Consider the following 11,788-nt stretch of genomic DNA (forward strand, 5'->3'; position numbering starts at 1 on the left):
ACCATTTCTGAAAATAGTAGCTTACTATGTTCTACCACCAGTACCAGCCATGCTTTAGCCAGCACCTTGCAATAATTTTATGAAGAAGATTAGTTGTTAGTATAAATACAAGATTTCACTATCGATTTCTTACCTTGCAGAGCAGTCTCTCAGGGCTGAAAGCCTATGTTCAACAGAGCATAATGAAAATAGTATTTAATTTTAATACTTCTTGTGATCTCTCTCCACAAAAAAACAACTTCCTCCTTTACTTGGTTAAGAATCCTTATTACTACATTGGACCTCCTGTGGAGAAGTTGCCAATTTTGTTGTGCTGGGTTTTGGCTTGTGCTTCTCACCCCTATACCGCATTACTATTGCATCGTTAAAACTTCCTGTTAATTTTTAAATAACTAGTCAATATCTTGAGATCATCAAAGTTTTCAAAGAGAACTTTCCTTGCAAAGGAAAAATGAGCCAGACCCAGTGATGGACCTGATAGTGGGTGAACATTTTGAGAATAGTGACCACAACTCATTGTTTTAAGTTAGTTATGAATGAGGATAAAATTGGATCTTGTGGGAAGGTAGTAAATTGGAGGAGAGCAAATTGCAACAGGATAAGATGGGAGCTAAGGGGCATTGATTGGGAGCAGTTGCTGTCAGACGAGTTCACATCTGACCTGGGAGTTGTCTAAAGACCAGCTGATCAGAGTTCAGGATTGGCATGTTCTGGTAAGGACAAGGACGGTAAGGTAAGGGAACCTTGGATGACCAGAGAAGTCCTAAATTTAGTTAGGAAAAGAAAGGAAACATACATAAGGATTAGGAAGCTAAAATCAGACTGGTCCCTTATAGAATTTAAAGATAGCCGGAAAATGCTCAAGCAGGTGATTAGGAAGAACTAAAGGGGCCATGAAATGTCCTTGGCGAGCAGGATCAAGGAGAATCCCAAGGCATTTTATACTTGTATTAAGCAAAAAGGAGGATAACTAAGGAGAAATTAGGTCCATTCAAGGATAAAGGATGGAATTTGTGCTTGGAGTCAAAGCAAGTGGCTGAGGTACTAAGTTAGTACTTTGCCTCAGTATTTACTGAGGAGAAGGATTTGGAGGATAGTGAAAGCAGAGTGGGGCGTGCTGATGTGCTGGGACATTTTGAGATTAAGGAGGAGGTAGTGCTGGGTCTTCTGAAAGGCATTAAGGTGGATAAGTCCCCAGGGCCTGATGGCATATATCCCAGAATACTGAATGAAACAAGTGAGGAGATTGCTGGGGCTTTGACAAAGATATTTGTGTTCTCACTAGCAACAGGCAAGGTCCCAGAGGACCAGAGAGTAGTAAGTGTTGTGCCTTTTGTTCAAGAAAGGAAATGGGGATAATCCAGGTAATTGTAGGTCAGTGAGCCTCGCATCAGTGGTAGGAAAGCTACTGGAGACGATACTGAGGGATAGGATTTATGTGCATTTGGAAAGGCATGGCCTGTTTAGGGACGGTCAGCAGGGCTTTGTGCGAGGCAGGTCATGCCTTACGAACTTGATTGAGTTTTTGAGGAGGTGACAAGCTTAGTGAGGGTAAGGCAGTGGACATTATCTCCACGGCATTTGATAAGGTCCCTCATGGTAGGTAAATTCTGAAGATGAAGATGCATGGAATCCAGGGCGAATTGCAAGTTTGGATTCAGAACTGGCTTGCCCATTGGAGACAGAGTAGGGGTGGAAGGCTTTTATTTTGGCTGGAGGTCTGTGACCAGTGATGTTCCACAAGGATTGGTCCTGGGACCTCTGTGATTATATATCAATGATTTGGATGAAAATGTAGGTGGGTGGATTAGCAAATTTGCCGATGATACCAAGATTGGTGGAATTGTGGACAGCGGAAAGGATTGTCAAAGAATACGGTGAGATATAGATTTGTTACAGATATGGACAGAGAAGTGGCAGATGGAGTTTAATTGGGCAAGTGTGAGGTGTTGCACTTTGGGGGGTCAAATGAAAGGAGAAAGTATACAGTTAATGGTAGGCCCTTAATAGCATTGATGTACAGAGGGATCTTGAGGTCCAGGTCCATAGTTCACTGAAAGTAGCTATGCAAGTGGATAAGGTGATAAGGAAGATGTATGGCATGCTTGCCTTCATTGGTAGGGGTGTTGAAGGTAAGAGCAAGGAAGTCATGCTGCAGCTATAGAAAACTTTAGTCAGACCGCACTTGGAGTTTTGCGTGCAGTTCTGGTTGCCCCATTATAGGTAAGATGTGGAGATTTTGGAGAGAGTGCAGAAGTAATTTACCAGGATGCTGCCTGGATTAGAGGGTGTGAGCTATGAGGAAAGGTTGGACAAACTTGGATTGTTCTCCCAAGAGTGCCGGAGGCTGAGGGGAGACCTGATAGAGGTTTTTAAAATTATGAGAGGCGTAGATAGTCAGAATTTTTTCCCCAGAGTAGAAATGTCAAACACCAGAGGACATGCTTTTAAGGTTGGTGGGGGGGGGGAGGTGGTGGGTGGCTATAGAGTTTAAAGGCGACATGAGGGGCATGTTTTTGTTTACACAGAATGGTAGGTGCATGGAATAGGTAGGTTACCTGGGGTAGTAGTGGAAGCAGGCAGTTTGGTAGAGCTTAAGAGGCTTTTAGATAGACACATGAATATGAAGGGAATGGAGACATGGATGATACACAGGAGGAGGACATTTAGTATAAATTGGCATCAAGATCAGCACAACATTGTGGGCTGAATGGCCTGTCCAGAGCTGTACTGTTCTATATTCTATAATTTTTGTAAGCAAATTTTCAACACAAGGCCAAAAACAATAATACATCAGGTTTATCGGTGACTTTACAAATTAAATGGATTCTGTGGATACATCTTAACATTTGAGAACATTAGTCATCACCTACATCATCATTACTAACTTTGAACTTTCATCTTCAGATTATTTTCTGACCCTCCTGGCACCAATGAACAATATCACAACATTCCAAGGCCAGACAGCGAACTTGCACTGCAAGGTTGCAGGCTATCCACTACCAAACATAAAATGGTTGAAAAATGATTCTTCGATTAGTCAGGAGCCAGGAAGGGTCACAATAAGGAAAACAGAATATGGATCCCGACTGCGAATTCAAAACCTGGATACAACAGACACAGGCTATTATCAGTGTATTGCATCTAATAGCAATGCAACCATCAAAGCCACCGGGCTGTTAAACGTGAAGCACGGTATGTACTTTATAATTATACATAATACATATGTGCATTTATTAATGGGCCTTTCCCATGTAATTTGGTGAACAGAGTTCATGGGTTAAATTGCTAATAACTGCTCCTTATTGCTCCAGCACATTTTTGCCCAGTTTGTCTTTCTCCTTTTGTTACTTTTACTAGTAGGATCAGTTAGTGAAGCACTTCCTTTCTTAAGCAGTTCCTCTGGATTGAAGATGACTTATTTCCCCTACAGTTTTGTGAATTATATGGTTATTAATGCAGCCAATGAGGGAGCCACTTACTTTTCCACAGATTTGGGGGGGGGGGGGGGGGGGGGGGGGTTAGTTTTTGATGTGACGTGCTCCTTCTGCCACTTACACGGGGGCTTTATGTGCTGCCAATGCCATCCTGAATGTTGCTCCTCTACTGTGAGTGGTAATGGGCTAGAAATTCCCATAAGACAAAGATCCCCTGCCACCTGCCTCTGCTGTGCCATTACATTTCGTTATGGGATCTCTGAGCACATCCTTGAATCTTTTCCTCATTCTATCTGGTAACCTCTCTCATGAAAGGGCTTAGAATAGAATGTCTGTTTTGGAAGTCTGGTGTTGGTATGCAAGTGATGTGGCTTGTCCAATGTACCCAACTGAGTGTAAGTGGGGTCTCAAGGCTGAAAATGATGGCCTGGGAGAGGAAACAAGTTGGTTTACATATCCTTCTAGTAAATTTGGAGAATTTTGCAGAGTGTGTTGATGGTATTTTTCCAGTGACTTGAGATGATTCCAGTAGGTAGTTCTGGTGTCAGATGCAAACAGGAGGACTGTTGTCCAGTAGACCATGAGTTTTGTGCATTTTCCTCTCTTGACCAAAGGCTGTGCTGGCAGATTGAAGGTGGTGGTGAATTTTATCACTGATGTCTGCCTCTTCTGAGAGGAGGCTCCCGAGATATAAAATGTGGTCCACGTTTTCCAAGGAATCCCTGTGAACTTTTTTTTGTGGGAGCGCAGTGTGGCACAGCAGAGGCAGGTTGGAGAGAACTTTTGTCTTATGGGTGTTAAATTTAAGGACCATCCTCTCATGTGCTTCAGTTAAGTGTTGACAATTGCTTGGAACTCAGCTTCTGAACATCATCTGCATATTCCAGCTCAGCTACTGAGGTTTGGGTGACCTCTATCTGGAGTGAACAGCTATAAGTTGAACAGTTTCCCATTGGAAACTTAGCAGAGGTTTGTTGGAGACGAGATGTAACATTGTGGGGGGGAAAGATTGCGAGCAGAGTTGGGGTTATGAAACTTCTTGTTTGACATTGGTCTTCGCCATTGGTTAATATCATGGCTTGTTTGCTGTCATGGAGCAAGCATAGAGGGAGATGAATTTCTGAGGGCAGCCAAAGTTTAGGAAGGGGTTTCCACAGTCCTTCCTGATTGATGAAGTGAAAGGATTTGGTAAGGTCCAAAAAGGCCATGTATAATGGGAGGTGCTTCTTCCTGTATTTATCCTGGAGTTATCACACAGTGAAGATCATTTCCACTGTGCTTCTGCATGGACAGAATCTACACTGTTATCTGAGGAGCCACATGTCAGCCACTCGGAGGAGGCAGTTGAGGAGGACCCTGGTAATGACTTTACTGATGACTACACTTTATACAGATCATTGTTTTAAATGGAATTGACAATGTTTCACATTGGAATGATAGAACAATACAGAAGTGGGCTATTCACCATATTGTGTCCATGCTAGCTATAAAATGTGCTGTTTTGTTGTGGGACATCAATTGCCTCTCCAAGTAATATTTAAAGCTGAGAATTTCTGCCAGTACCATTCTCTCATTCAGTGAGTTCTACATATCTATTTCTCTAAAGAAATATTTTTTTCTTCAACCATCATTTTATTTCCCCATGTATTGCCTTCTCTGCCATTCAGCCTGTCGGGTCCACACCCGCTCCCAGTGGAGCAATTCCATGTGTCCCTGCACCTGAAAACTTATTTTCTTACTTGCTCATCTACCCTGCCACCCGCCCCCCCCCCCCCCCCCCCCCCCCACCGCCACTTTGATTTTTTTTTACCTGGACTAAGAGGTAATTTACAATAGCCAGTGAACCTGCCAGCACTCCTTCAGGATTTGGGAAGAAACCGCAGCACTCTCAGAAACCCACGTGGTCCTGGAGAGAACCTGCAAACTCCACACAGACAGCACCCAAGGTCAGGTTTGAGCCCAGCGACTTGGAGCACCTGGACCTGCTCCATCACTAAACCAGCTCCGTGATGGTGTTTATGATCCTTAAAGGCCTCTTCTCACCCTCCTCCTTTTGGCCCCATTAATATATGTACCTTCCTCAAATATCCATCTATGCTTCCTTGAATTAACTCAACTACTCTGTTTGCTGGTGAGTTCTGCATTCTCATCACACTCTGGGGGAGGATATTTCTTCTGAATTTTCCATTGGATACATTAATGTTTATGCTAGAGTTATGGCCCCTAGTTTTGGTCTTGTTCCAAAATAATGTGGTATCCCTGCTGAAGTTCTTAGGAAAAGGTGAACTTAAGGTAGAAATCCACACTTCATCTCCCACATCTGCTGGAGACCTCAGAAATGCGGTAATCATGACCATTTTCAAGAAAGGAAACAAATTTAACTGTGATAATTACTTTGAGGGTCTTCCTACTGCCTGTCACAGGGTAAGTCACTGCCACAATCATCTCCTCTTGGAGGATGGGGAGCTATTCCCTGAATCCGTGTGGATTCTGTCCAACCAGAGGCATAGTGAACATTCTAAACACTGGCTCCTGGGTATGGCAGGTCTTTAATGAGGACGATTTGAGTAGGCGTGGGCTCTGACAAGTCCTGAAACGATACAGCATGGAAATGGGCCCTTCAGCCCCTCAAGTCCATGCTGACCATGAACCACCATTTACACTAATCCCATTTTTATATTCTCACCACATTCCCACCAACTCAACCCAGTCCCTACCCACTAGGGGCAATTTAGTGCAGCCAATTAACCTACCAACTTGCACATCTTTGGGATGTGGAAGGAAACTGGAGCATCCGAAGGAAACCCATTTGGTCACAAGGATAATGTGCAAACTTCACACAGACTGGGGATCAGGATTGAACCCGTGTCACTGGAGCTGTGAGTCAGCAGCTCTACAACTTACACCACTGTGCCGCTCTCTAGAAGTTAAAAGGATAAGAGGTGGCCTCATTGAAATGTACAAAATTCTTAATAAGGCTCAACAGAGTAGAAGCAAGAAAGATGCTTCCCCTGGTTAAGAAGACCAGACTTAATGGATCATAGTCCCAAAATAATAGGTCGTCCATTTAGGCCAGAAGTGAGGAGAAATTTCCTCACTTAGAGGCTGGTGAATCTTTGGCATTCAAAACATGGGTAAACAGATTTCTGGATTTTAAGAGAACCAAGATAAATGGTGCCTTGGGTAAAAGATCAGCCATGATATTGAATAGTGGAGTGGGTTTGAGGTGCCAAGTGGCTTACTTCCTCTCTTATTTCTTGTGCTCTTATGACGAGATATTCACAATTCCAAGAAAAATACGGGGAGCACCACAAACAGCTGTAAATGGTCACCTCTGATCTTGGTTAAGCCTTTGATTCCATCAGTCAGGAGGGACATCGCCTCAAATTGTGTGGCTGTGGAAATTCCTCTCCATTTGACATTTGTTTCATCACGCCACATAAACTGTGATCTTAAACAACATGTCTACAACACACCTAATCTCGGTGCAGACACATCTTAACTAGGCGGAGTCATCACCCCGACAATTTTCTCCATTGTTCTTGCAGCACTACTGCTAATCCTGCTCGCCTCCAACATGCCTCCCACTGGAGTGGAGCTAATCAACAAGAATAATGGAAAATCTCTTCAACCCATGTCACCTCCGCTCCAGAAACAAGGTTACCCCAAGCTTAGCAGTTGAACTACTATATCCAAATGATACTTGTGAAAGCAGTGTTCAGAAGCCAGCTCCAAGTCATTGTTAAATTAATCACTGAAGTGTGTGACAGGATGGGCCTTGCACTTAACATCTGCAAAATAAATGTGCCCTACAAACATGTCCCCAATGCACAGCTGAGATTAATACATTCATTTTAATAACATTTCCATTTGTTCAAGCATTTCCTCCTCGGTACCAGGTCATGCAACTTTGTTACCATACCAATCATATACATTTGTTGTACTGAGTCCCATTAGCCCTTTCCTGTTCTATGTCTCTTAATATATCCTAATGTTAAATTCTGTAACAGTTTTATTAATTTAAATAATTGTTTTAACATCGGCATTCTATAGAGACCTCTTCTGATTGAAGATGTGCTTACAAGTAACAATCTAAAACTGAACCCAATTGATGATGTATCCTGTCTAAAGCTTACGTTGGATGAAAATGTAGGATTGTTTAGTATATTTGCAGATGACACAAAAATTGGTGGAGTTGCGGACAGGAAAAAAGGTCGTCAAGATACAGCAGGATATAGGTCAGTTGCAGATATGGGAGGAGAAACGCAAATGGAGTTAAATCCGGGCAAATGTGAGGTGTTGCACTTTGGGAGGTCAAATGTAAGGGGGAAGTGTACAGTTAATGGCAAGACCCTTAACAGCATTGAAGTGCAGAGGGATCTTGGGGTCCAAGTCCATACATTCCTGAAAGTGGCAACAAGTAGATAGAGTGGTAAAGTAAGTGTATGGCATGCTTGCCTTCATTGCTAGGAGTGTAGAGTATAAGAGTCAGGAAGCCATGTTGCAGTTGTATAAAACTTTGGTTAGGCTGCACTTAGAGTATTGCATGCAGTTCTGGTTGCCCCCTTACAGGAAGGATGTGGAGGCTTTAGAAGAGGGTTACCAGGATTCTGCTTGGATTAGAGAGTATTGGCTATAATGAGAGTTTGGGCAAACTTGGATTGTTTTCTCTGGAGTGTCAAAGGCTGAGGGGAGACCTGACAGAAGTTTATAAAATCATGAGAGGCATAGATAGGGTAGACAGCCAGAATCTTCTTTCCAGGGTGGAAATATTCAATACTCGAGGGCATAGCTGTACAGTGATGGGGGGAGAATTTAAAGGGGATGTGCAAAGCAACTTTTTTTTACACCATGGCAAGTGCCTGGAATGTGCTGCCAGGGGTGATACTGGAAATGGATATAATGATGGTGTTCAAGAAGCTTTTAGATAGGCACATGAATATGCAGGGAATAGAGGAATATGGATGTTGTGCAGGCAGAAGAGAATTAGTTTAATTTTGCATCATGCTCAGCACAGACGTTGTGAGCCAAAAGGTCTGTTCCTGTGCTGTACTGTTCTGTTTTCAAATGGGTTGAAATGGATTAGATACAGTCAGATTTGAAAACATTGGTCCTCTGTGTACCCTGTGTAATTTGAGAGCTTTAAGCATCACTTAAAAATTTGCTTCTGACGAAGTTGACTATTTGCCTCCCAGGTTATTTTCTGAACTTTCTGACACCTATGAACAATATCAACACAGTAGAAGGCCAGGCAGCTAATTTGCACTGCAGGGTAGCAGGCTATCCACTTCCAAGCATAAGATGGCTGAAAAATGGTTCATTAGTTATTCAGAAAGGAAAACGGATCACGATAAGAAAAACGGAATATGGTTCTCGATTGCGAATTCAAGACCTGAATACCTCAGACACAGGCTTTTACCAGTGTGTTGCTTCCAATAAAAATAAAACCATCACAGCTACTGGGGTGCTATATGTAAAAGATGGTATGTACCTTTTAACTTCATTGCTCTCCTCCTTTGGCCTTACATACACCTTTAGTCTTCCAAAACAATTTTGTCCCAACTAATAATACTATCAAGTTTACTGTGCGTGAATATACTTTATTTTAGCAGGTAGAGTGGGAATGTTCTATACTCTTTTTTGGCTGATGTCTTATAAATTGTAATCTATATGGTAGATTACTGGGTCTAATATAACTTAGTGTTCCAGTACGTGTTTAATGAAACTGAGGTACTATCCCTTGGAGTGGGGGGGAATCATCAATTAATTACTTTTGAGATGTGGATCAGATATTATTAAAAACACATTATTTACATGTATTTTATTGAACATTACAGCTTGTCGAGGATTAATTTTTATTTTGTTCTTTTCTCGTAGGACAGTCTCCAACCCTCAGTGGACAGTAAGAAGTGTGACCTGTCAACTTCTTGATTTTTTTCCACTCTTCTCATTATGTTCGTCTTTTATTGTTTAACATATTTTGAATGTTTTTCCTCTGTTCTGTATAATTAACATGTGGTTTATAACCCAGGGCAGGATGGGGTTTCAGTTCTAGTTTCTTTGAATGCCTTAACTCTACACAATGCTTTTTATTGTAATGTAGAATCTCTCATTGATAGGCTTAGCTTCCAGCTGGCTGGGTTCTCTGAAGTAGATCATAGTCTTGGGTAAGGAGCCTGCAGCTGCCAGTGATGGGATGAATTCCAATTTAGACTCTAGCATTGATTCTTGAAGTTTAGAGAGTCTGATCTGTAATCGAGGTGGAGCTTAGGGCTTGATCTTTGTATGGAGGAAGAACGGTCCAACCCTACATCAGTGATTAAGCCAGGATCTGGGTGAACAAGAGTGTCTAAATCGTATGCCATGTGTTTATGTGTATGTAGAGATTACCAGTAGTGACTTCGCTTCCTGCATTATTAAACTCTCCTGTCACCTTGAGATCCTACCCAGCCCCCTGCAATTTCATTGTACCTCTCCATAAAATTATCCAAATACAAGATAATATTTTCCAAGTATATATTGATTCCACCCAGATTTACCTCAGTAGCACCTCTCATGATCCTTCCACCGTGTCTCGATCGTCAGACTTTGGTTGAGCAGAAATTCAGCCAACTAAACATTTGGAAAACCAAAGCCAATGTTTTTGGTTCTCAGCACAAACTCTGTTCCCCCAGCTGCTGACTCCATCCGTCTTCTTGGCAACTGTGCGAAACTGAACCTGACTCTTCACGACCTTGGTGTCATATTTGGCCTCAAGTTGGGCCTTACCAAGACCAATTATTTTTCCATTTCTGCAGTGTCTCTGAATCTGCCCCTGTTTCAGATCAACTGCTGCTGAGCCCTTATCCATCCCTTTGTTACCTCTTGACTGTTGCAATGCACTGCTCCAATGTACCCCTGGATGGTCTCCTGTGAGGTCACCCATAACTCTGTGGCCCTAACTTATACCAGCTCCTTATTATCCATCAGTCCTGTGCTGGCTAACCAGCACTGGCTCTAGTTGAACCAACACTTTGATTTTAAGGTTTTCATGCTTCAATTTTCAAATCACCCTCCCCATTTCTGTAATCACCTCCCCATAACTCTCCAGCATCTCTGCACTCCTTCAATTCTAGCCCATTAGACATCTTCAGATATAATCGATGGCCGTACCTGTAACTGCCAAGGCTAGATGCTATTGAATTCCATCCCCAAAACTCCATGTATTTCTACCTATTTTTCTTATCTCAAGATACTGCTTAAAACCAGTCATTTTGAGTAACATTTGTTCATATTTCCAGATATTTCCTTGTCACATATGTGTCACATATGGCTCAGTATGAACTTTTTGTGTAATATCATTGCTGGGAAGTGCCTTGGATTTTTGTTTAAAAGCCCTATATAAATAGAAGTGGTTATCATTGGATACATATTATATAGGCCACCTTCAGAATAGTGGCATGGGACCCTTTTCATTCCACCTGCAGAATGGAGCCTAAGTTAACATCTCATCTGAATAATGAAGTGACGATATGCTGTGCAATTTTAAAAATTGTTATAGTTTGTAATTCCAATCATAAAATTGCTTAGTTGTTTATTTGTCAAGACCATATGAAATAAGTGTTTCAAATGATGTGGAATGACTGAGTTTGTGTGGATTTTTATGTCTAAACAAAAACAGGCTAAAACGAATCCTCAATGCTTGTTCTTTTTTTTCCTTTGGGTTAATTCTTCCATTACACAAACCTTCTCCAGTGCAGCTGCTACCCTCAAACTGCCAAATGACATTTTGTAGGTTTTGGCAGCTTCCATTCCTGACAACTTGGCAACAACGAGACTTAAGATGGACAAACTCTTGGAGGGTTAGGTGCTTAGTAGGATGAGGCTGAAGCAAAGGCTTCATTTCATTCGCATGTAATTCATCTCCACAAGGAGGAGAAATAAAGGTGTGCAGTTCCATCCAAGATCAACTTTTTAAAAATAATAATAGTGTATCAGTTTTACCAAATGGACTTGTAACTTCTGGAAGCAGAGGGGAGGAGCCAGCATCTTTTTAAAAAGTTGTTTTGTTTTTCAGTTGAGAGCCTATTTTCTCCAGTTGCGACAGCCAGAGCAGCAGAGGGGAGGAGCCAGCAGCTTTTAAAAAGTTGCTTTTGATTGGCTGAGTTGCCACACAGTTTTGCCAGTAAAAAGAAGGTAGGGTCAACTGACAGTGGGCCAGTGTAGGAGTGGGGAGGCTTTGGCTCAAGAGGCTGAGTTAGGTGGCCCAGGTGTTGGGAGTGAGAGCAGATCTTTAAAAAAGCTTCGGTGAGGAGGCACAAGTAAGGTTTTATTTTGTTGTTGATCCTTATGTTGTAGGCAGGATGGCAGTT

The 11,788-nt window shown here is 42.1% G+C and overlaps 1 protein-coding gene across 2 annotated transcripts in view; it reads left to right on the forward strand.

Moving 5' to 3' along the window:
* Positions 1-10,893, forward strand: part of LOC127572709 (tyrosine-protein kinase transmembrane receptor ROR2-like) — a 42,527-nt gene extending 31,634 nt beyond the window's left edge. For both annotated transcript variants that reach the window (XM_052020236.1, XM_052020237.1), the window contains 3 exons: positions 2,908-3,195; positions 8,633-8,920; positions 9,315-10,893. In XM_052020236.1, coding sequence (XP_051876196.1) covers positions 2,908-3,195; positions 8,633-8,920; positions 9,315-9,343 — 605 coding nt within the window. In that variant the 3' untranslated portion in view covers positions 9,344-10,893. The remainder of the gene's footprint in view (positions 1-2,907; positions 3,196-8,632; positions 8,921-9,314) is intronic.
* Positions 10,894-11,788: the final 895 nt, after the last annotated feature.

Source organism: Pristis pectinata, chromosome 7, assembly GCF_009764475.1.
Source record: "Pristis pectinata isolate sPriPec2 chromosome 7, sPriPec2.1.pri, whole genome shotgun sequence".
Classification (NCBI taxonomy): domain Eukaryota; kingdom Metazoa; phylum Chordata; class Chondrichthyes; order Rhinopristiformes; family Pristidae; genus Pristis; species Pristis pectinata.